Source organism: Cryptomeria japonica, chromosome 3, assembly GCF_030272615.1.
Source record: "Cryptomeria japonica chromosome 3, Sugi_1.0, whole genome shotgun sequence".
In the NCBI taxonomy this organism is placed as follows: domain Eukaryota; kingdom Viridiplantae; phylum Streptophyta; class Pinopsida; order Cupressales; family Cupressaceae; genus Cryptomeria; species Cryptomeria japonica.
The window spans coordinates 948,865,715-948,891,286 of NC_081407.1; the positions used below are offsets into that span (position 1 = coordinate 948,865,715).

The following is a 25,572-nucleotide window of genomic DNA, read 5'->3' on the forward strand; positions in this document are numbered from 1 at the left end:
TTCGCAAAACGGGTTTCTGCATTCTTTCCAACTCGTTTTTTTTCTTGTTTTGTGGGCGTCTGTGATATTTCCACACGAAGTTTGTTTTCACTCGCGTTTTCCCTACAAATGTTCATGGGTTTTCTTCTGCACAGGATGATGCAATTTATTTCCGCATTTTTATTCATCTCGCGTGTTTTGACACGATGGGAATCTTCCCAAATTGACGACCTTTCTACATTTTTTTCTACACAATTCTACTCTGCTACTCCTCAACTAGGGCATTTTTTTGCAGGTAGGGTTTCTTTTGTGTTTTTTTTACGATTTTTTGCTAAAGATCGTCTCGTTCTTCAATTTTTTGGAACCTGGGGTTTGCCGACCTAGGGTTTTGTATTGGAATTTGTGCTGCCCTCTTTTGCAATGCCTCGAAATTTGTGTCAAGTTTGAGTCTTTTTTCTGCATTAGAATTCGTGATTCAGTATTTGCCATTTTATGTGCTTTGGGATCCATGCCTTGGGTTTCGTGCACTCAATTTTTCAATCAAATTTTTGCCTCTTTTGTTTACTTTGTTTTTTGTGTCTTCTTAAGCATGAAAAATGGCATCTTTGACCAACATTATGCTGAAAGGTAGTGTGAGGTTCAATGGTCGAAACTACAACACCTAGAAGCAGCAAATGATGACCATATTTGAATATCATTGCCTTGATGCACTTGTTTGATGAAACTCATCCTACAACAACTAGACAAGACCTGGACAAATTTGATGAGCACAACCGGGAAGCCATGATACTTATCAAACTTTCTATTACTAATGATCAATTGCCTCAAGTGTCGTCCACCAAGACAACTACAAAGATGCATGTGTTCTTTCAAAAGAATCAGTTGTTCTCCATAATGATGCCTGAAAAGATGTCTCTACAGGAGCATCTCACAAACATCAAGGACATCCGTTATCATTTGGAGATGATTGGTCGGAAGATGGAGGAAGAAGCCATGGTAGTCATCACTCTAAAAAGTCTACCAAAGTCTTATTAGCACATTATTGAGACGCTCAACATTACCTCAACTAATGTTGACTTGAAGTTTCCAGAGCTCTACAAAAAACTTCTACAACAAGATTGCTGGAAACAGCAGTTTGGTAGCGGTGCTAGTTTGTCCTCCACAAAATAGGTTTTTCAACTAAATCCTTTGCTAAAGATAAAGATTAAAGTCAGTCCTCTCAGCAAAAAGGCTCGGGTCAATCCCACGACAACTATTAGAATATTTGATTATATTTTAGTCACCTATATTTAGTTCCTTGTTTAATGGTCATTTAGCTTTATTTAGCATTTAGCTTTTTAAGTTTTTCTTTTTAGTTAATTACCTTTTAAGCTTTATTTAGCATTTAGCTTTTTCTTTTTAGTTAATTAGCTTTTAAGCTTTATTTAGCGTTTAGCTTTTTGGTAGTTCACTTTAAACAACTTGTTCTTAATTTAGAACGTCGTGTTGTAATCTCTATATATACGCTTGTATATTGTTGAATACATTATCCGATTATTGAATCATTCATTCAATTTATTTGTCATGGTATCAGAGCGGGTCAATGGGATTATATAAAGTTTGGCGAATTTTTTAATAAAAATTCATGCCCTTCTTTCTGGAATATTTTCCAAAAAAAAATTATTGTTTTTTAATAAAAAAAAACGATTTTGCTTTTTAGAAGGCTTTTCAAGGGTTTCTGGTTTGTGGGCGAATTTCTGTGTTGGGCAGCAGTTCATGTTTTTTTTTAGAGTCTTGGAGATTTTCGGGCCTGCAACCTGGAGTTTTTTTTTTGGAGATTGAAAATTTTCCTAGGGTTTCTGCAATTTTCGACAAGGGTTTGACCCTTCAGTTTAAGTCGAAATTTTATTTTGCTTGCAGATTCTTGGTGGGTTTTTTGAGACCTCAATTGGGTCATCGTCAGATTTTTTTGGGTGCATCATTTTCCGTGCCTCAATTTTTGAGCCGTCGGATCTATATTCTGATTTTAGATTCTTCGTGGGTTTTTTGAGAGCTTTTTTGGGTTGATCTCGAAGAGCACGCGATTATACTGAGAGGGGGGGGGGGGTTGAATCAGTATAATAACGTGCTCTTCAATTTAATACTTTGTAATTAAAATAATTATGCATATGAACACAATAACACAAAGGTTTAAGTGGAAACCCAATGCGGGAGAAAACCACTAAAAATGCTTGCTATATATAAATTTCTTTTACAATGTTTGTGAGCACCAACCCACTGGAAGCACCAACTCCCCAATCTGATTTTGTGAGCAACAACCCACTGGAAGCACCAACCTCCTAACTCTGTTTTGTGAGCACCAACCCACTAGAAGCACCAACTCACTTCACTTTGAATCTGAAATCTTCATTTTGATGTGTTGCTGTACCAACTAATGAAGGATAATTTTTCAACAAATTTGATTATCACTCTTTTGTTCAAACTGTTATGATTCCCTTCTCAAACCTGCACAATTTTATGTATGTCTGCACGTATGCTTCTTATCAAATCTGATGTAATATTGATCAACCTTTGTATAACCCACACTCCTTCCATAAATCTGTCAAGATTTTATCTTAAATCTGCTACAAGATAATTATCATCTTCTTTTACTTCCGCACTACACTTCCATTATTATCTAACACCACACTTCATATTTCTCCACACGTTTGAATTTTTCTTTTTAATATTTTTACATACAACACTTCTACCTCTGAATTTTCTTCAGCATATATGTATCATGCTTCACACACACCTTACCCTCTTCTTCTGAATTATTATTTTTGCATTGTATATCACTCTCCACACACTTCTGAGAACTACTTTATTTTCTGAGTTATAAGTCAGAATTATTCTCTCACTCTCAACACTCAACAGTTACTATATATATATTCATCAAAAAGACGTGCCTCTTTATTGAAGAGTCTTCTCCATGTAAAGACAACGTGGCTTTTCCTTACTGCTTTTGATTAAAAACATTTGTTTTTGTTTTTTAACATTGTTTTTATATTTTACAACTCGCACTTATTCATATCATTAATCGCTGCATTCTTTAATTATAATCACTTCTTTAATGACTTTTGTTTAATAACTCAGACTTTATTAATCATTGCTATCGCTGCCACTTTTCTCTTAATCGGCCAAGCTTATATTGTTAAGTTGCTGTTATCAACATAATATCCTTTGCTCCTTTCTGAAATCGCAATATTATTATTACAACAGAAAGCTGCTCCTTAATAAAGTCGATTACATTATGTCTTTAGATTATAATATACTTCTCTTCCAATATAAAGTCGCCGCATTAATATTAGATCTGCCATCTGTCTTTAATATACCAATTGCTGTTCCATTATCGTCTGCATATATTATCTCTGCATGAATCAGATGATCCAACCAAACACGTCATGCCGTATATCCAAGTCGATAAACTTTCCGCCGTTTTTAATTAGGCCCGATAAATATATATATAGGTACCGCTTCATTTTAATATTTGCTTTGTTAATATAGTCTCTGTCGTTTTTAATTTAGGCCCGATAAATATATATAAATGCCGCTACAAAATATATTTACGGTATATGTATGATGTCTTCTATTGTGTAATAAGAATGTGCCGCCTCTAATATAAACATGTGCCGCTAAATATCATATTTAGTATTCTGTATAATATACCTGTAGGATCTGTGTATAATTTATGAATTTCCTGAATGCACCTGTAGGCTCTGTGTATATGCTGCACCTGTAGGCGGCTCTGTATATATTAATGACATCAATGACAATATCTTCATCAGATCTCAGATTTTTTTGGTTGCCTCGTTTTCCGTGACTTGAATTTTGTGCCAACAAATTTGCCTTGGAATTTAAAAACAATCAACGATTTATGCTAATTTTGTGGGCGTTGTTTATGCTGTACATCCGACCTAGGGTTTCTGCCCCTATTATTTTTTGCATTTTTTTTGAAAAAAAATTGTCTATATTTTTCTTTTCTTTTTTTACAAAAAAAAAATCAGAGGTATTTTTTTATTTTCTGCAAATTATTATTTTTTCTGATTATTTTCAGGAAAAATTTCAGGTTTTAAGTTTGCAAAAAAATATAATTTATGGGTTTCTTCCAAACCTCGAAATTTGCGCCTTAGAATTTGGGCACGAATTCTCCTCCAGGTTCGGATTTTTTGTGCAGATGCTTCTATTCTGATTTTTGAATCAAATTCTTCTGCCTCATGCTTTCACTAGGTTGACGTCGTTCAACCTCCATTTTTGTGATGGCATCTTTGACCAACATCATGTTGGAACATAGTCAAAAGTTCAACAGCTACCACAACACCGGGAAACAGTGCATGTTCACGATATTTGAATATTGTTGCCTTGATCAGATTGATTTAGGCCAAACCTCGTCCTACAGGGCCCAGGGTTTTCACTTTTTTTTTTCCTCAAAAATTGTTCGAAGGGTTTAGAATTTTTTCCTTAAAATTATTATCTGTCATCTGTTGATATTAATTAGGGAATGGCGGATTCCAATTGCCTTAGGCAACATTGGAATCCGCCCTAAAGGGCTGGGCCCTTTTCCCAAAAGTATAGGGCAGAGCCCTATCCCACAGCAACCTTAAACTGCGCCTCACAAAGCCTAAAATACTCATCGTGTTGCTAATAGGGCCGACCCTACTTACAAGGCATTTAAGTAAAACAAATACAATTAATTAATTAAAGGAAGCCGACCTACACAAAAGGGTTCTCGCCACATATAAGTAAAGGAAAGATCTTATCATTATAACATCAATTCAATCTGCTTCTTCATGCGAAACCTACATGCCTAATGTGAACTCCAAGGAATCACAAGAGATCTGCACTTAAAGCAATCTGCATATTGAAGGTGGTGCAAAATACATGATAGCTACAGCAACATACATATATAGGAGGTGCGAAATCATGACAGCAACAGCAATATACATCTGCCATTAGAAGGAGGTGCGAAATCCATCACAAGGAATCAGTGAACTTCTTAAAGGTCTGCAATTTAGGTTAAGACAACATCAGCATCCATCTCTCACATAATAGCAAGTAAATGTTTAAGGCAGCCACCGTGATCTACCATACCTCCAGTGACAGCAAAATCTGAACCTACAAAGCACATCAGATAAGTGTTGTATTGTTTGCATAACTATAATCCATAATCAGATCTGAGGATCTTTTCTGGCTGGGTTTTTCCTCCTAGGAGGTTTTCCCAGGGTAATCGTGTCTTGTCTCTATTTCTTTATTTTCTTTGCTGTGTTAAATCTGAAACTATAAATCTCTAAATCTAATGAATCTAATTAGTAAATAAATTCTGATTTTCTGAGTCTTAGTTAATCTGAAAGTGTTAAAATTAACAATTTTTTCCTTAAAAATTATTATCTGTCATCTGCAAAGCTTGCGTGGGTTTTCTGATTTTTCTCCACAAAAAAATCATGGGAGGGTTTTGCTTGATTTTTTCCTCAAAAATCAGGGAGTGTTGTTTTACCACGTGATGTCTGTTATTTTGCCGCGTGAGGTTTGTTGTTTTACCACGTGATGTCTGGCATTTTACCACGTGATGTTGTCTGGTGTTTTCCTGCATGATGTCTGATGTTTTAGCATGTGATGTTTGGTGTCTTACCATGTGGTGTTTTGGGTCTTGCCATGCAAAGTTTCAGGGTTTTGTTCGATTTTTTCCACAAAAATCGTTTCAAGGGTTTTTACCATTTTTTTCCACAAAAATGATGATTTGTATCTTCAGTTTTGGAGGGTTTGCCGATTTTTCCTCAAAATCATGGTTTTAGGTTTCAGTTTGGTTACCCAACGTCAAGTTGGATGGATTTTGTTATTCTTGGTCATTAACACTTTTCAGATCCAGGGAGGGTCTCCACCACAGCAGAGTGTTCTTTTCATTTGTGATCAAAAGACTTGCAGTGTCTTCTGTAGGGTAGTTAGTAGATAGAATGATCATTAAGGGAGGGTATTAGAATATTTAATTATATTTTAGTCACCTATATTTAGTTCCTTGTTTAATGGTCATTTAGCTTTATTTAGCATTTAGCTTTTTCTTTTTAGTTAATTAACTTTTAAGCTTTATTTAGCATTTAGCTTTTTCTTTTTAGTTAATTAGCTTTTAAGCTTTATTTAGCGTTTAGCTTTTTGGTAGTTCACTTTAAACGACTTGTTCTTAATTTAGAACGTCGTGTTGTAATCTCTATATATACGCTTGTATATTGTTGAATACATTATCCGATTATTGAATCATTCATTCAATTTATTTTTCAACAACTCCATGAAAGAGAACATTAAGTGTAATTATTGCCACAAGTATGATCAAATGAAGAAAGACTGTAGGTAATGCTTGGCTTCTAAATAGAAGAAGTAGGGAAGGTCTTAGATGAAAGCTAATGTTGCAAAGCACACTAAGCAGAAGGAATCTGCCTTTTACACCTTTATGGCTAAAAAACTTGTAGATCATGTTAAGTCCTCTGCCTGGTACATTGAATCAAGTGCTTCTCGACACTTCACTCATCGGAGGGATTGTTTCACAAAATAGATGCCTTTCACCGATTCAATGATATTTGGAGGGGAGGAGTATACTGTTTTTGATTATGGGAAAATCAGGTTTTGAAGGGACCCCGAAACCCTTTACAAAGGAACCATAAAAGATAAAAGCATTAAGAAACTAAACGGGACAGACAACGAAAAAACCAACAATACTGTTGTTGGCAAGGGCAACGTGGAGATTCAATCTGGTGGGAGAAATTTAATTTTCCTCAATGTATACTATGTTCCCGGCAAGGAACTCAACCTTCTCTCTGTCAGTCAAATCATGAGACACTCTCCTCTGTTTGATGTGGTGTTCAGTTTGCACAAGTGCAATATTGTTGATCGAGAGACTAGCACTACAGTTGTTGTGGGCATTGAGGATCATGCTCTTTATGGACTTGTTGACACTGGTGATTCTCAGGAACATGACATGGTAGCCAAAAGTTCTTCTATCAACAATCTCTGGCATCAACAGTATGGGCATCTGAACATACACTCCCTCTCAGCTAGTTTAGGAGGATCTAGTTGTTAGTCTACCTAAGATTCAGACTCAAAATCATGGGGTTTGCGGAGCTTGTTAGGTTGGAAAGCAGCATTGGACCTCCATTTACGAATAGTGATTTCTGGCAAGTTTCTAAGGCATTGCAATTGGTTCATGCTAACATTTGTGGTCCAATGAACACTCCTTCAGTTACTGGGTCCAAGTAATTCTTATTATTTGTTGATGATTTTAGTTGATAAATGTGGGTGTATTTTCTTAAACAAAAATCAGAGGTGTTTGGTATGTTTCAAAAGTTTAAGAGTCTAATCAACAAATTATAACTCTTAGGTTAGACAATGGGGGAGAATTTTGTTCTTCTGATTTCTCCAACTTTTGTGCACATCATGGCATCAAGCGTCAGCTTACCACACCTCACACACCTCAGCAGAATGGTTTTGTTGAGCGGAGAAACTGTACAATAACTGAAATGACTCGGTCTATGTTGGAATATAAAAGTGTTCCAAAGAAATTTTGGGCAGAAGCAACCTACACTGATGTCTATCTTCTAAATTGGTCTCCCACATAAGCCGTGAACAAGAAGACTCCAGAGGAAGCCTAGTCTGGCAAGAAGCTCAAAATCAATCACCTAAAAGTCTTTGGCTCTACAACTTACGTTTGGATTCCAGGTGCTAAGCGCACAAAGTTGGATTCTAAGAGTCAAAAACTCATGTTCATCAGATACAGTGATAATCACAAAGCTTACCGGTTGATTGATGTAGACATTGATGTCTCATATTCAATCAGGATGTTTTTGATGAAGAATGAGGGCTTTTTCAGCTCTCTTCTCCTATTTTGAGCCCTGAAGATCAGCCTGTGAAGGCTAAAGGTTTGGGTGTTCATCTTCCCTTAAGTCCACCTGATGGGAGGGATTCAGTAGACTCTAACTCTAAAGTTGTGGAGTCTCCTCGGCATGTTGTTGCACCACCCGACTTTCCTCGGGAGAATCTTGAGCAGCATCTAGATGTTGGTACTTCTACTCTCCAGCCTAAGTGGTGGACCAAGACTATTGGTGATCTTCATGATGATGAGCTCATTGAGGGTAGATCTTAGTTAGATTAGATTCTTTCTAATTTTGTTTCCAGTTATCAAATGTTTCTTTAGGAAACTTCGTTTGTGAAATTGCCTATATGTACATTTGCATTCTTTTAATAAAATCATGCAATTACCATCTTTTCAACAAAAATCTGCAATTCATTTTTCAATGTACATGAGTCTGCAGATAAATGGCATGATTATAATCAAAAACCCACACAATTTCTCACATTTGTCTCGTGCAAATTTCCCAAACTTAAAAACCTTCACAATTCTTTGAAAATATCATGATTTCTTCTTTGCAGCAACAAAAACCCTTTTCACGCAACTCCCTACTCTAATACCATGTTGTGAAACAAAATAGAACACAAAATATTATTCTATTAGATTCAATAATCAATTAAATTAGTGAACACCTCTATATAGAGCTGAAAGTGAAGATAAAAGCAATGCATGATAAATAATCTAAAAATAATAAACTACTAATAAATATAAACTAACCTAACTTAAGTCAGCACAGTGACTTATTACAAAAGTAAGTCTTCTCTTCAAATAATGATTCAATATTGTTCTAATGAAAGATGCAATGCAAATTGATAAGGAGGCAAAGGAGAGGTTGGTTGGAGTTCCATTGGACATTGGCAATGATGTAGATACAAAACCTAATTTTAATTTAACCTTGGGATAAGATGAGACAAAGGCGTAAGAACAAAAGATGTACATGTCTACATTTTGTCGTTTTGCTGTTGTATTCTTTCAACCATTTCCTTTTGTTGTACGTGCACATTGATAACAAAAACTCAAATGATTAGATATTGAAATGTTGTTTGTATATCGGCTCATGTGAATTCTCAATTCAAGTTTAATATTTAATAATATGTTTAAATAATGAATATGGCAAATGCCTTAACATATGAATATGTGAAATCTCTTATATTTAAATTTTCACCATTTTTATGTATTTTCATCCCATGTTGTCCCAACAAAATGGCCTCCTAGAAAAGTTATCTTCAAAACATATCCTCCTATCCCCACCATCCTTGTCCTCGAAACTTAGTGGAACATAGGTCCAAACCTAAGCCATAATATTTTTTGATTCAGATAATTTTTTTAATTTACTAACTCTTAAGACAATTAAAGAGCTTTTGTAAAGTCCATAGTTAGGCTTTATATTTTTTATGTTTTCAAGTAAACCCTAATGGCTGGTTCTTGCTTTTGTTTTGCAAATTTTGGGTAATCATGTGCTAGAAAAGTATTTTGCATGGACTTATGCAAAGGCAATTCTAATTCAAACAAAGTCAAATTCAATTTTTATGGCATTGAATGATTTGGGGCTACTTGTAGCTTCAAATGGCATTTACCAAAGGTGCCAAGGCTAGATGTCAAGACTTGAAAACAATTCCTTACAGATGTCATCCATCAAGCTTCAATAGCTCTTAACTTTTATGCAGAAAATAAAACAAATAAGGCAAGGACGACAATAGCATGTGTAGATTCAACTACACTTTTTGGTATACAGACCTAACACAAGCACTAGCACCATTAATGCCTTCTTTGCACCTCACACCATACTTAAAGCGCATCCCTTTTTAGACAATATAGGATGGAAGAAGCTTCATGAATAAGCCAAAAAGGCCATTGCTAACTTTTTGTTATATTCTAGCCTCCCATTTAATCTTGCTTGGTCTATATGCTAATCAAGAGTGTTGGATGTAATTACAGTTGCAAATAATGGGTTCAAAGCCCCCTCATATGAGACTTTGAGGAATGAAATGTTGATGAATGCAATTCAACATTTGAGAAATATCCTTGTTCAGCATCACAAAGAGTGGGCTAAGACGAGGTGCACTATCATGTCCAATGGGTGGACAAATAGGAAGAACTATACTCTCATTAAGTTCAATCTGGCATCTAATGACTAGCACAATTTTTCTAAAATGTGTGGATGCATCAAATAGCTCAAATCAATAGAGGCACTTTTCAGTCTTTCTAAGATGTTTGTTGAGGTGGGGCCATAATATGTCATACAATTTATCACAAGGCAGTACTGCAAGTTGTGTGGCCATTGTAAGACATTTAATGTAAGGAAAACCAATTTATTTTGGAGCCCACGCACAATGCACTATCTCAACTTAGCCCTGGACGATATTAACAAGTTTTCATGGGTTGAAGTTGTTGGTGTTGGAAATAAGCCACACCCGGACCGACAATGGACTGGTCCAAGAGGGGCCAGTAGCTCAATCGTAGAGCACTCCAGCAGCGTATGGAAGGTCCTAGGTTCAAGTCCTAGCTGGTCCATGTCTCAACATGGTATCAGAGCCAGGTCCAGGCTAGGAGCCCCAAGCACACGAGAGGTGTGACTTAAGGGGGGCTGTTGGTGTTGGAAATAAGCCACACCCGGACCGACGATGGACTGGTCCAAGAGGGGCTAGTAGCTCAGTGGTAGAGCACTCCAGCAGCGTATGGAAGGTCCTAGGTTAGAGTCCTAGCTAGTCCATGTCTCAACAGAAGTTGTACAAGTGAGGGGTCAAACCAGTATCAAGCTTATCGACAATCACACAAAAGTGTTCAGTATGATACACACCTTCACAAATGGTAAGGAACTTCTTCACCTGAAGGTGATGAGATTTGCTAATTACTTCCTTGCATTGAAGTCCTTTTATGCACAAGAAATAAACATGAAATGAATATTCATTACACTAAGTAAATTGAGTCTAACTTTGCTAATCATTTCCATGGCAAGATGAGAGTTTATATGCTAGTTTTTCAAGTAAATTAATTGCTGGTTTCCAGCTTTTTTCCTCTGTTTTTTTTAAATATTTAGAATGTTTAATTTCCCCATTAAATACCGATAAATTGAAAAACTCTTAACTTTTTAGTTTGCCAACTAAATCCTAAGAGTTTTGCTAATATGATGTGAGCTTATTACACTTTTTGTTCTCACAAATCAAGTTGGTAACTCTTCACTATTTTATTTATAGTTGTTTTATGTTTTATCATCCTTCTCCAGTAGACACTTCATAAAATGGTTTTTCATTCAAAGTGATCATTTCAGCTTCTCGTTATTGTTGTGCTTGGTGTCTTTGTGGTTTAAATGATCTAAAGTAAGTTTTTTCTTTAGTTGAATTGTTTCAAGAATTTGTATGTCTCGTTTGTTTGTGTCCAATTTTGTGAGTTCTAGCATGACCATTAAGGAGACAGCCTTGAAAAGGTGCACGGGTTGCCAATGATTAAAACCCACTTATGTAGGGCTTAAGAGAATCGACAAATTTAAGTATTTGAATCTTGTCAACAGTTTTGAATTTCATGCACACAGCAATCCTCATGTACCTGTTTGTCTGTGTTATCTATTTCCCAAAGGCTTCTAGTATTTATATTTCGAGTCAATTTACTCCAAATATTTGCAGGCTGCCGTTAAACAATCATTTCTTTCAAGATTAGAACTAATAATGGAAGCTTATCATCATTGCCTATCTTGGCAAAAACAAAATATTACTAGTCTTAAACTTCGTGTAATATTCCTTCATTTCTCATTGTTGTCTCAAGAAGAACGCTTTTTATGCTCCATGGATAAAGAAGGAAACAAAGTAGGACTTTGTTCTCTTCTTTCATATGCGATGTGTTTATATGCCATTTGTTTCAATGCTTGAGCTTGGGTTGGCATGTGTCAAATCATATCATTGGTCTTATACCTCTTGGCAGCTAAATTCGTATGTTTTGATTTTTGATCAAATTGTTTCACATTGTTTAGATAAATGAAACTTCAGATTTGCAATTGTTGTTCTTTGTCATGGTGCTAAGGAGGAGGAAAGGGTTGATTTCTAGACTTTTGTATCATTGTTACATGTCAACTGCCCATTAATGCCAACGCATAAGTTTATAATACCAACCAGTATATTATTTGAAAGTAAATGTTGATTAACAAGACAAACCTAGTAGGATTAAAAAGAATATTACAGACTTCAAAACTACAAATGGCCCCCACTATTTTTGCATGCGTAGCTGTCTTGTCAAAACATGAACTCACTAATGTAGGGTTCCAACATATGTTACCCCGAGTTTCTGGGATGGGGACGGCAGGGGACGGGGGTACGCATTTCCGAGACAGTGATTTTTTTTGCCAATTTTGGGGACGGCTAGGGGACGGCAAAGGGGAAAATAGGAAAAATTAAAATATATAGGGAAATTTAAAATATTCATATGAAAACATGGATAAAGCATGCACATATACATTATAGAACCTTAACATATAAGCACTAGTAGAGTTCTTATGCCAAATTTGTGTTAAATTGAGAGTCAAAGTCAAATTAATTATAGAATTCATTGTCAAAATTTACTGTCAATATGCAGAATTTATGGGGATGTCCCCTAGGAGTCCCCTCTCCCCAGGACGGGGACGGGGACGCATGAAAAAAATACCAGGGACCCATCCCCAGGTAACATAGGTTCCAATCAAATCAGCCTATCTAACTGTAAGTTATATTTAATTACGCTTCAGTTTTCAAAATATATTTCTAATATAAGACTCTTTTAGGCCATGGGGTTGCAACAACACATAATCCTATGAGATTTCCTCAATCTAATTTATAACTCTTCTCCCCTTAATCTTCCAAAATGACCTCAATCAACATATAACACTTCTTGCCTCAACATGTGGACTTATGAGAGAGCATATAAACCTTCCATAGTCAATTCTCAAGAATGGCCACCATTAAGATACATGTCTTATTATGATTTTTGCAGTATCTGGTACTTGGCCTAACACAAGAACCAACATATAAGCTTTTGGCCCTAATCCTTAGAAGTGCCTCGAGCAGGATACATGAGTCTAGTGGCCTTCAAATTCGGGCTTTCACACAAGCTAGAATAATGTGAGATGATCCAATAATTTTTATTAATAAAAATGATTTTTCTTCTAACGATATTGAGCTCTTAGAGAGTGGTCCTTTCTCACCTCTTTATCCAAAAACTGGTTTATGAGGGTAAGAATGGATAAAGTAACTTCAGTGTTAATTTCAAGCCTTCTAGGGAACACAAACACACATCATTCAAAAATTTAACCTTTGGAATCTTAGAAGTCTTTGAATACAATCCCCTCCCTCCAATAACATATATTTCATTAGTAACCACGACAAAAAACCATGCACATCAAACAACCTCTGCAATAGATCATATAAACTTACATAGAACGTATCAAAATTTATACATGCAACTGAGACAAGGCATGCACTTTATGTTGGCAAGTTAACCTTTGGCTTGTGTCCAACGCAAGGCACAACACATTCAAATGTCACAATATCCTTCTTCATTGTATTAACATAAGACACATAGTAAATATACTCATGAGACTACCAGACAAGCAAGGCTGCAAATCTTTATACAGGGTGGCATATGCAATGACCTGCATGGCACCAGAGTGTCAAAATCCTGCATCTTCTTGTGCAATACTCCTGACTGAATGATGCTATTTATCACTAACTGTGAAATTTATAAACCTTAAAAAGTTGTGGCCCAAAAGGCCAAGTAACACAAATGTTCAACAAAATCTGTTCCAAGGATCATTTTCCCCACCATGATAAAGGAGATTCCATGTCTTAACAACTCAAATCAAATCAACTCAAGGTTTGTCAACTAAAAGATTTATTCTTATCCATAATAAAGAAACAAATTTCTCCTGGACAAGAAAAGGGCAATGGCATAACTTATTTTACTGCTATTGTCGTTTTCAAGTTTCAACTAATAATGGTAATTATGTGTTGGTTGAAAATTTTGTACGCTTGGGAAATATACAAAATTGTGGTTTCAACCACAGTGTGTGAGTAAAACTCTCCTAATTAAGGGAAGGCTCCCCCTATCTAACTACAACTTTAAAAATAAAATAGGATGGGACTGCAATCTTTCTTCTTCTTTCAAGAAAGACAATATCCTTCTCTTCACAGAAAAGTGATAGCGATTCGATATAAAACAGCAGTAACAACTTTCGAAATGAAATGAGAGAAAGGAAATGAAGTTTCCTGAAAGCTCAAAGACTTTCGTCACTTCCTTCAAGATGGGACATCAATATCAAGCTCAAAGACTTGATTATGTGAAGTCCTATCTACCCTTTTCTATACTAACGCTATCAGGGACAAATTATAACTGCTCAAAGACTGCAATATCTTATTTTTTTCTACATAAAACAATGGGAAGTAGTATAAGCTCAAAGACTCACAGCTATTTCTCACAAAATCTGCTCCTAAATTCTCTTAAGAACAAGTGAAAGCACAAAGACTTACAGCTTCTCTCAACAAAATACTTATTTTTTATCTATATTAACCTCAAATACTTGCAGCACAAAGACTGCAAATCAGAATCGATTAAGCTCTTTAAGAAACACTTGCAAAAAAGATAGTATAGAACACTAACTCAAGAATGTAGCACAAAGACCCAAAGCTTGAGCAATTTCCTTCTATTCCTTTCAATTCTTGAATTTACACATGAAAGCTCAAAGACTTCTTTGCTGTAAATTTGCTTTCCAAAAAAATCAAAATTACAATAGACCCCCTCAAGTATTTATAGGAGAGGAGTCATGAGAAAAAGGTGGGAGGATCCCAACTAACTCGAGAAATTCTCTCAACCACCTAGACTTATTCAATAACTAACTATGACTTATTCCAACTACAGTCCTAATTGAACACAACGTGTAGTTGTTTTACATGTAATTACAAAAGTGCAAGTAAAGAGTTAACTTGCAATTACAAAGTTATTTTTTTACATGTAATTTGTCAAAAGAAAATTACAAATGCATAGCTAAAACTATTCCATATGTCTAAAGACACGACTCTAACTGCATCATCCTTTGTCTGTGATGATCTTCATGTCGCTTCAGGATGCTAGAACTTGAAGTATTCTGGATTGGTAAAGACATCTTGAACCAGAATGGGAACTTGCATCCTTGTCTTCTTGCTTGGGGTAGTACTATCTTTTCAGGAGAAAAAGGGTTGCCTTCCTCTTTTCATGTCATGACCATCTTTGTCTTGAAAGCATTCTATGCTCTCAACCATGAATTGTTGTTGTATCTCTTCTTTGTATCATCCTTCATTCTTGAAATCTTCTTGCAAAATAAGGCCCATGCCTTAATCCATTGATTTGGTAGATCGTGTGTGCAAATCGAACTGACAAGGGAAGAGATAAATTGATGCGAAAATGGGCTCACAAGTGAATTTCAGGTTTTGGAAGTTGCATTACATGTGTGGGGAAAACAAGAGCATTAACTTACAATTGCGGGGAACAAACATGCAACTTCATATGTGTAATGGGTAACTACAAGTTTGCACTTGTAATTGGACCTTTAGAACTCATTTTCAAGTGTATTTTTAGTGCATTTTGGACCAATTTCGGGTTCTAGATGGCTAACTGCATGTAGACTTTAAATGGGGAAAATGAATGAAGGTGTGAAATGAGTGGATAAAATGGTATGTACGGATGATGGAAATGAATATGAGTGAAAATGGAAAAATTTTGGGAAGATCGTCTTTCAAGAAAATGGGAAGAACTTTCAACATGTAATCCAGTTCTAAAAACCTGATTTTGAAAGAATGGGTATTTTTCATCTTTGCAACTTGGAATTTCAACCAAAGATGGTTAAATTCTTTCAACCGTAAGGGAAGAACAATGATTTCCAGCCAACTTGTAATTGGGATTTAAAATCTTGAATACAAGTAAAGAGGGAAAATGGGGAAGAACAATGCAATTCTAAAATTGCTTTACAAAGGGGAAAATCTCTCTCACAAAACCCATTTTTGAGGAAGAACCAACCATTTACAACTAGAAAGGAAAAAAAAAAAAACAAGAAAATGAAAAAAAGAAAGAAAAGAAATCAAACCTTGCTTCAAACCAAAAAATGCCTCTTCAAAAAGATGACCAATCTTTGAAAGAAGGAAGGAGAACTCTTAAAAAGAAATTAACCGCATTCCAAAACCCTAGCCACGTTTTTGAAAAAACGCCATATATATCAAAATGCCCATTAAAAGCATGAAGAATCGGTCAAGTAAAGCACCCAACCTCCACGCCTAGGCAAGACAAGCCAAAACGATTTAAGAAAGATAAGATTTGTGGCACTTGAATGAGGCAAACCGTGGCATTTTTCAAAAACGTTTTTGCTGTTAAAACCCCATAAAACCAGCAATAATGTCTTCCAAATGGCATGAAGAGAGTTGGAAAATGCATGAAAATAGCAAGGAATCCAAAACGCCTTCCTCCTCCTTGAATTTCTCCACCAAAATCGTTGGAAATCTTCAACAAAATCCTCCAATATTGCTGGTCGGGTTTTCGGGAAAGAACAACAAGTTTAAAATTGCATGCAATAAGGAAAATCAGGTTTTTTAGAGCAAACAACAAGTTTAAAATGTTACTTTTCCATCAACAAGGCAAAATCGGGTTTTAAAATTGCAATTACTAGTTTAAAATTTCACTTTTTCCATCAACAAGGCAAAATCAGGTTTTAAAAATGCAATTACAAGTTTAAAATTCCCCAATTTGCACTTTATGGAGAAAATCGGGATTTTTGGGCAAAATAGCAAGTTTAAAATGTCACTTTATTTCAATTCTAGGCAAAATCGGATTTTGGAGAGATGTGCAAGTTACAAATTACTTGTAAAGGGAAAATAAAATCCCTACTACAAGTTTTAATAACTTGCACATATGTAATAGAGGTTTAAAATCCCTATTGCAAGCAAAAGACATTAAAGTAGGGGTTTTAGAAAAGAATTACAAGTTTACTTGTAACTTATCCAAAAAATCTCTATTTTAACTTAAAAAGCCAAAAAGCATCAAGGGGGAAATAAAAAGCAAATTACAAGTTCTTATTTTTCAATAAAGTGCACTTGTAATTAGCCAAAAATTTCTCTACAAAGACCAAAACAATGAAAATCATTAAAACTTGCAATTCAAGAGAAATTTCCCACCTGCAGTCAGGGAGAAAAAACCCGAAATTGAAGGAAAGACATAGCAAACGAATCCAGAATGCGACAAAATTCAAAACTTGGTTCGAGGATGGATTGAGGATTAAGCCAATCCAAGGATTAATCGAAATTATGCCTCGGGAAGCATGCCATAGAGCAAAATTTTTATTTTTTCACAAAAATTTTATGTAATGGTCCTTCATTTTTTAAAACAAAAATGAGGACAACGTTATGGGAATACCACCTCTTTGAACAGTGCATTTACACAGGATGCACGTGGATGAAAAATAGCAATACAACTAATACATATACATTGCCCATATCATAAGATTGGGAAGTAATAGTTTAAATTTCAATTTCAGTTTGACCACAGTTGTCATCTTTAAAATAAAGATTTCTTGTTTATATTTTATTATTTTCATGAGGGGATCATCCTGGAAAAACAAATTTTTACATCACCTCCAGTCAAGACATATCTGCACATCATAACAACAAACACCTAGGGCTTTCACTCTGGAATAAACAACAGACCACATGACACCATACAGATTTATCTTGTCTAAATTGTACTTCTCCTCTGTTTACACTATTAATGGTGCAATACTTCTGTAATGGAGTCCCTGGATCTTCCTTGGGAGCCATGATGACTATGGGATGAAAGCCTTCCAAATACCCAATTCACGCTGTTAAAAACTCAGCCTGCCTAAATGTTAAACAAAAGATAATTCATGTGCCCACAATGCAGAAATAACCCACACAAATGAAAAACAATAATGCAGGCCCTTCCAATAAAAAAGGCTACAAAACATCTTCCTAAGAAAAGCTTCATAACTTTTGCCTTCAAAGGATAGTAAAGTTCTGTCTTGCTTTGATAATTAACAAATAAGATTATTCAGGATAAGAACAGCATCTTATTAGTTTAACAGTATTTTTTATCTCTTGCTTTTAACAAATGCGTTTATTTATAATTAGCATAAAATTTATAAGGTTGGAGTGCTTTTTATTCTTCTTATATTATTTCACTCAGTTCATAGCACTAAACATCTCTGAAAACAGGGAAAACATGTCCTAGCTTTGGGATATGTTTTTGGTGCATCAATATGGCTTCTGGTAAATCTCAAACACTAATCACCATACCAAATACGGGCCATAACTTTTCAGGCCATTTTTAGCCCCACTTACATGCACCCAAGTAACTCTCACCTACTCTTTATATTGGAGGCTAAGAATGGGTATAGGCTTACAGCTAAGCCACAGACCATGTGACCTATGGCACCACATGTTTGTAAGTTTGCAAAGTCCAAACAACTAATTCTAAAGGTTTGAAATACAAAGAATGAAAAGTCCCTTTCCAGATAAGACTTTACTCTCATTTCACTCTGAAGAATATCTAGTTCGGTTAATTTAAAAACTCAAATGGTATGTAATGTAATGTTGCTTCTTGTTAGCGACTTGCCAGAAGATTGACCCTCTGACAGAGAAAGTAGACAGCACAGAATCTTACCAGAAAATGCCTTCAAAGATGTTTCCTACAGTAAAAGATGACTGGGCAAACACCACAAAGAGAATCATGTGTGTCCATGCATATTGTCCAAACTGATACTTGTACATTTTGCTCTTCAAGGTTAAAATAAACCAGACAAAACCTGTAAAGAGCAAAAAAGTAATTAGCCTGTTGATTGTATAAAAAGAAAAATTCAATCTTGTCCACCTGATACTTGTGCAATTTTTCATTTCCAGGTAAAAAGGAAATACAACAGACAGAAAAAGATATTGGCCTATCAATGTATTTAAAAAGGCAGCTCCCAATCATTATATGTAATTGTGGCTAAGTCAAAATTTTCATAATTTGACAAGCCCATGATAAGCATCAACTCAATCCTTTGAACATGTTGATTATTAAAAATCATTCCAAAATTTGCACAGGAATGTTTAGGAAAATTTGCATTTTCATGGCAATTCAGATCATGTAACAACTAAAATGTCTGTGATGTTTATATGTCCCTCTTGTTTGATTGTTTTGAGAACATCCGAGAATGCTCCAAAAAAAAAAGCAACCAATCATCTCACAGATTATTTAGGAAACCTATTCGTTTACAAGGATATTTGCATTTAGAAAATCAATATCAATCTTGGAAGTGTTGTTTTTGGTTCAAAAACATGCTTACAGTGTTTAAAGTCGTTTAATGTTTTCCCTGAATAATTTACACCACCAAAAGTGATAAAATCATGAAATTCAGAATGATATAAACATCACATGCACTATTAGTAAAGAATTGTACTTATAAAAAAAGCACTGATTAAACTTGTAAGTTCTACTCAGATAGATTGGTTGCTAAACTGTCTATGCAAATCCAAATCCAAGAATTTATTCAGGAAAAAAGTTGATAGACAAAAGGAGTCAAGGTATGAGCCTCTATCACGCGTCATTTACTTTACACCTTGACAAAGCAGAATTGGTGAAAGAGTTTGCATAGTTACCTGCTATGTACATGAAATAGCATGTGAGCATGTGATACTTGATAAGGTTACTGAAAATTTGTGAGAGAAATTTATCTGAAGATACACTGTTGACAAGTTGCCTGCTGAGAAACCGTCCATACACATAAACCATTGCTGTGAAAAAGAAGTGCCTGAAAGTAAATGGCCAAACATTTTTGTTAGAACTCATCAAAAATCTTTGTTAATATTTATCCCAAATTTTAAAAAAATGCAATTGCCTATGGCAAGTTCACTAATTGTGGCCTTATTCTTACACCTGTGAAATGCATTCAGAAGTCAAAGACAAGGAAAATATATTGCCTAATTCTAACAATTCAATGGAGAACTTCAAAACTGCAATTTGACCTTCACCGGAGAAGGTTAACTGAAGAGGTAGCAATCCATACCAGTTCAGCAGTCTAAAGCCTGGAAGATCTCTCTCCTCATGGGTAGTCCTAAGCAAATTAAAAAGCTCCTTTGCCATAACAATTTGAATAACAACAATCATTGCCCAAATGTATAAATGGCCCATATAGAGAATAAGAATAAATCCTCCAATCATCCAGACAGAAGACCAGATACGAGTTCGCATAGATTTGTACTTGTTCCGATCATCCACCAGCAAATGGGTTCCATTTGCTCTGGGAGACTCTGCTACCTGTCAAACAGCTTCTAAAACTATGAGAAAGACAAGCTCTCAATTATGCAAATCAAATAAATAACATTAATGAACAAGCAAATTAAGGATAAACATATTTCAACACAGCATTGAGACCTTCCAGTAATACATATATTCAACGGCTCAGACAATGGTTAACAGTTTATCTCATAGCATTAAAAATAACTAAAATTAGAAATTTGGTCCATGAGGCTTTCTAATACCACTCTTCAAATATGCATGTGTTGATATTGCAGCAAGAAAAAGAAAATGGGTACATATAATCTTAGGAAAAGCAGAATCAAAAATTACTTAATAATCATAGCTAGAGTCGATAAACAGAAGAAATTTCAGGTATACTTCTATAAACAACTGATAAAGCAGAAGCAGCAATAAACATCGTGAAAGGATAGCAGACATGCAGGAAACATTAATGAAATCTTCCATGGAAAGAAGTGAAATCAAATGTGATTTTAACCATCTGCACCTCAGAAACAACAATAGAAACATTCCCAAGGACATAGAAATGAATACCCAAAATCATAGATATGGTGTCCATCATTTGCACCCACTTGTGCTATTTATAATTCATATACACTTCTTGGCATTTGAATCAAATGAACTATAATTATCAATAGCTTATATTTGTTATAAGTAGGGTTTTTCATCATTATTCTGCATGACAAGGTTTCAGTAGTTTGTTTTTCCTGAATTTTTTTCTTTTCCCCAAATATTGCTACCATGGAGAAGGCTACGGTTGGTCTAGCAACCCATACAACAGCCCAGATTCCAAATAGTTAAAAATCATCTTACTAAATGGCAGCCCTGGTGGTATATCTGGCATAGATATCAAACTGTATCTCACTTTGGGAAGCTCAAAAATTGATGAGGGTTGCCTTGTTATGTAGCCAAATATCAGTCCCTGTGGAGCTGGATAATCAGGGACACAGATAGCAACAGCAAAAATCATCCCTATCCACACACATTGCTATGTGTTATCTTATAAAACAAGCTAATGCAGGTGTGCCCTTATTATTAACTTAGAGCTTAATGGACAGAAAATACATGTCCTCGTTTCAGATTTTGCTTTCCTTTATTTTCAGAAGCAAAACGTGCAGAAATCATTTCAGATGCACGTGTCTGAATTTTAATAAGAGCACATGTACAGAAATTGTTTGAAATATAAAAACCCTTAATTTCAATAGGGTAGAATGGGAAGAAACTGTTCAAACTGTGGGTTCTATCATTTTCAGAAAAAGCAACGTGGGCTGAAAATGTTTGGGATGTGGTTGTTCTTAAAAAAAAAAAAAAATTAGATCTTCTATAACCCCACAGAATAAATAATTGCATCCATCTGCTAACAGAGTTGCAAAGAAAGTCTCTAACTAAATATGCCAGAAATGTGAACATCATTGTGAAAATATTTATTCTTTACTTTAAAAACAAAGCATGAAAAGTAACCTTACATCTTGACTACCACATGAATCCAATAAAAGCCAACTGAAATGTAACATATGATCACTTGCAGTCTCCGATAATCATCCGCAAAGATTTCCTTGAGAAGCGTGATGGGGCATTGAATAACTCACTCAATTCGGCAAAACGGACAAAAGATGTGTGAATGTGTGTACCCTAAATCTTCCTGGAGGTCCTCCACTAAAACAGGAGCCCTAAGTAAAAACTAAATACAGCAGAAAGGAAAAAATGTGTTTAAGATGTGGGTGTTCTAAATTTCACTCGACAAAATGTGAAGGAATATTTGAAGCTATAAAATTGCAGAATAGACCAAACGTGTTTGGGATGCGAGCGCCCTTATTTTTAACAAAAGTGAAAATTTACAGCATCCACATGCCCCTAACAAGAGGTCCTTGGACCTGAGAGCGGTAGACGGCATTCAATAAATAACTAAATCCACCAAAATGGGTAACTAGAGTTTGAACTGCAGGTGCCCCCTTGCCCCGACTTCCAGTGGAGCAAATGTGCAGAAAGAGTTTGAGGGTGAAAATTTTGTAAAGCAACTGAGAGGAAGAGTGTTCAAGCCATAAATTTCAATAAGAGTAAATGCGTACAAACAGTTGGTAACATGTATACCCTTACTTCCAACAGAGCAATATTGACCAAAAGAATTTGAGATGTAGGTACCGTTTTTCACGATAAGACCAGAACGGGTGTTAAACATATATCTGTTGGTGCTCAATCTTCCATTAGGGCACAAGACCCCAAATGCATTAGATTCATAAACGAAGTTCTAACAGTTCAGCAAAGAATGCAAGGACAATAGATATGATAGAAAGAAAATAAATTCAAAACTTAAGAACTAACCTCACTAGTTCGCTGTCGTCTGTGGCGAACCCGAGCCGAGGGCGATGATACAGGACCCGCACTGCCTTCCCTATCCTTCTGCATTTTAAACCCCAGAAAGATCTTCTCCGAAAATTACCGTTCACAGCAACGAACCCAAATCTAAAACCCCTCAACAATTCTGAATACAACAACTTCTCTTTCTCACGGATCTCAATAATACCAAATTTGCAGTGAAAAATATCAGAAGAATATAAATATTGAATGTGGTAATAAACCCCATTGTTTCTTTGTCACTAAGACAGCATAATAATCCAATGCAAATTCATCAACATTGCCCAGTGTTATTCCCTGCAAACTTTAATTTTTACTTGAAAAAGAATTCCAGCAAATGTACCGAAAGTTTTTGCAGAATCTAATATTTCATTTCAAACCAGTTTGTCAATGAATTTAGTTTGGAGCTCAAATTACTTCAAGTCTTTATTAAAAATATTACTCCAATAATCTTGTCAAGACGACAAATTCAGAAGGCGGCTTCCTCGATAAATTTTAAGCAAAGTTTAAGCTTATATCACGAACAAATTAATGTGTCCATCCCGCATATGTTCGATTCTGTGAATATGCTTTCTTGTGATTGCACGTGGATCCTAGTCTGGCGTTTTTTATTATCATTGTAAAGTAAACAAAAATAAAGAAAAGCACAAGCAAATATGAAAGTAAAAATTAAGGAATCGATTCTAAAACAGGATAAAACGGAAGGAATAAACTATCTAAATTTAGGCATTTGCATTTTATCTTTTTGAATTCCCTTTAATAACCTAACTTGTTTATTAAGTTGTTTGAATGAATGAATGATTTTAATGACGTTCACGAGACTGATTAGTCTATGGGACCAAGAAAATCACAGCACTAGACCTTTTGAATTCCTTTCCATGTCAGATCTCTTGTTATGAATCTTGACCAGATAGCTAGTAGTTTGGTTGATATTGTCCTCATCAAATAAATGATACATGTTGTCGGCTTTCAAGCTAAACTCATATTGAGCACGTATATCATCGTAAGCAATGCACTCAATGAGAAAGTGGCGTTCAATCTCTATAGCACCCGCCTTGCAGAACAAGCAAGTTCTCTCCTCCCAGACCTCTTTGGGTCTTTACCACCTACCCGTTTCACATCTGAGATGATGTGAACCAGTCCTTAGTTGAGCAAGTAACAGCTTTGCCTTCCCTTTAATAATTGTCCCTAGGTATGCTTTCTCATCATGTTCTTCGGTTGGGTTAAACTCTTTGATGTAATACGCCTTTTTATGACCAATGTGATTAGTCCACATGGCAGTTTGAAACTTTTCAATGACGAACTTCTTTATTTTCCCATTAGTATTAGGACATTCGTGTAGCTAGATGTTCCATTTGTTCAACCATTTTTTGTTTTGTTTCATCCAAGCTTTCTTCCTACGCTTAAGACCTTCTTCCATCACAATCTTGGGCCACCTTTGGTTACTCATGTTTTCAGCCTTCTTTAGATAACTTATTAACCGAATTATAGTTGATGCCTCCAACGGAAAAGTACCTGCTTCAGCTAAAAGGATATCATAAGGCACTAAAGTTTTAACTTTGAGATAGCTTGTGATCGAGCGCTTTTGAATTCTTTCTAACTGTCTCCACCCACAATTTGACATGTTGCCCCCCCAAACCTCACATCCATATAAAACCACTGGTGTGACCAACAAACCGAAAAGAGTTTTCTTGGTTTTCCAATCCCATAGCTCATCTTTTCTACACCTATTTTGAAGTAAATATGACGCTTTCCATCCCCCATGTATCCTTTTCACTCTACAAGTTTCCCAGCTAAGTTTACTTTGAAATTCAATGCCAAGATATTTGTATTCTTTCACAATTTCCAACCGACTACCTTCAAAAAGAAATGTTATTTGCTTAGCTTTCCTCTTTAGAGAGAAAATCATGATCTTGGTTTTGGTAATGTTCACCTCCATCCCTACCTCTTTACAAAAGTGCTCTAGAGCTCTTAAGTGTTTTCTCAAACCATAAACTGTTTTAGATATTAGGATAAGATCATCCGCATATAAAAGTAATTTCACCACATAGTCTGCAAGATGGACACCTTCACCTTCCGACATGCTTAACCATGTTTCTAATTTATCAATGTATAAACCAAACAAAGTGGGAGATAGGGGGCACCCCTACATAACGCCAATGTCACTGCCAACACACTCAGACATTCCTTCACTAGTTCTGATTTTAGCTCTAACTTTCTCATAAAGTTTATGGATAGTCGCTCTATATATGTTAGGTACACCCAAATCTTTCATTCTATTCCAAAGTTTGTCTCTAGGTACCATGTCAAACACTTTCTTAAAATCTACAAAACAACAATATGCTTCTTCTCCTTGATTGTCCCATATTATCTATCAAATACCAAAGAGTGATGCAATGATCAATGGTGGAGTGTTTAGGTCTGAAACCAGCTTGACCTTTGGCCTTTTTTCCTTCTGCTTCTACCCAACTACTAATTCTACTCTCCACCAAGCTCCCAAAAAGTTTGCCTAGAAGGGGGTTGACCATAATAGTGCGGTAGTTAGATGGGTTGTTGATATCCCCACTCTTAAAGAGAGGGATAACCATGCTAGTTGTCCAATCAACCGGAAAACCATCTCGTATGTTCCTATTGAAGATACCCTTTATGTGAGGAGCAAGAAGCTCAACTCCCCACTTTAGGAATTCCGCTTGAAGCGCATCAATATCACTTGCCTTACCATTTGCTAAACTCTTTATTCCCTGCTTTATATCATCCGTCGTGAATAACTCCATCGAAGTGGTCACAATGGGAGGAGAATTATTATCATGTAACCGCTCATAAAGAAGCTTGGCATAATCCAACCATTGGGCATTTGTAATATTGTTTTCAGTTTGTTTCCTCCTTTGTTGCAATTCCTTCCATAAATCTTTGGGACTATGTTTACCAAGATAGATTAACTCCTTCCTTCTCACCTGTATATAATCTTCTTTTTTAGTTTGAATGAGTTTTGTGTACCTCTTCTTAATTTCTTTGTTCATATCTTTCCC

The 25,572-nt window shown here is 35.6% G+C and overlaps 1 protein-coding gene across 2 annotated transcripts in view; it reads right to left on the reverse strand.

Moving 5' to 3' along the window:
* The window catches only part of LOC131038959 (phosphatidate cytidylyltransferase 1), a 59,567-nt gene extending 36,504 nt beyond the window's left edge, over nucleotides 1–23,063 (reverse strand). For both annotated transcript variants that reach the window (XM_057971582.2, XM_057971581.2), the window contains exons 1-4: nucleotides 22,511–23,063; nucleotides 19,938–20,188; nucleotides 19,531–19,682; nucleotides 18,554–18,695 (exon numbers count right to left, since the gene is read on the reverse strand). In XM_057971582.2, the coding sequence (XP_057827565.1) occupies nucleotides 18,554–18,695; nucleotides 19,531–19,682; nucleotides 19,938–20,188; nucleotides 22,511–22,594 (629 nt within the window). In that variant the 5' untranslated portion in view covers nucleotides 22,595–23,063. The remainder of the gene's footprint in view (nucleotides 1–18,553; nucleotides 18,696–19,530; nucleotides 19,683–19,937; nucleotides 20,189–22,510) is intronic.
* Nucleotides 23,064–25,572: the final 2,509 nt, after the last annotated feature.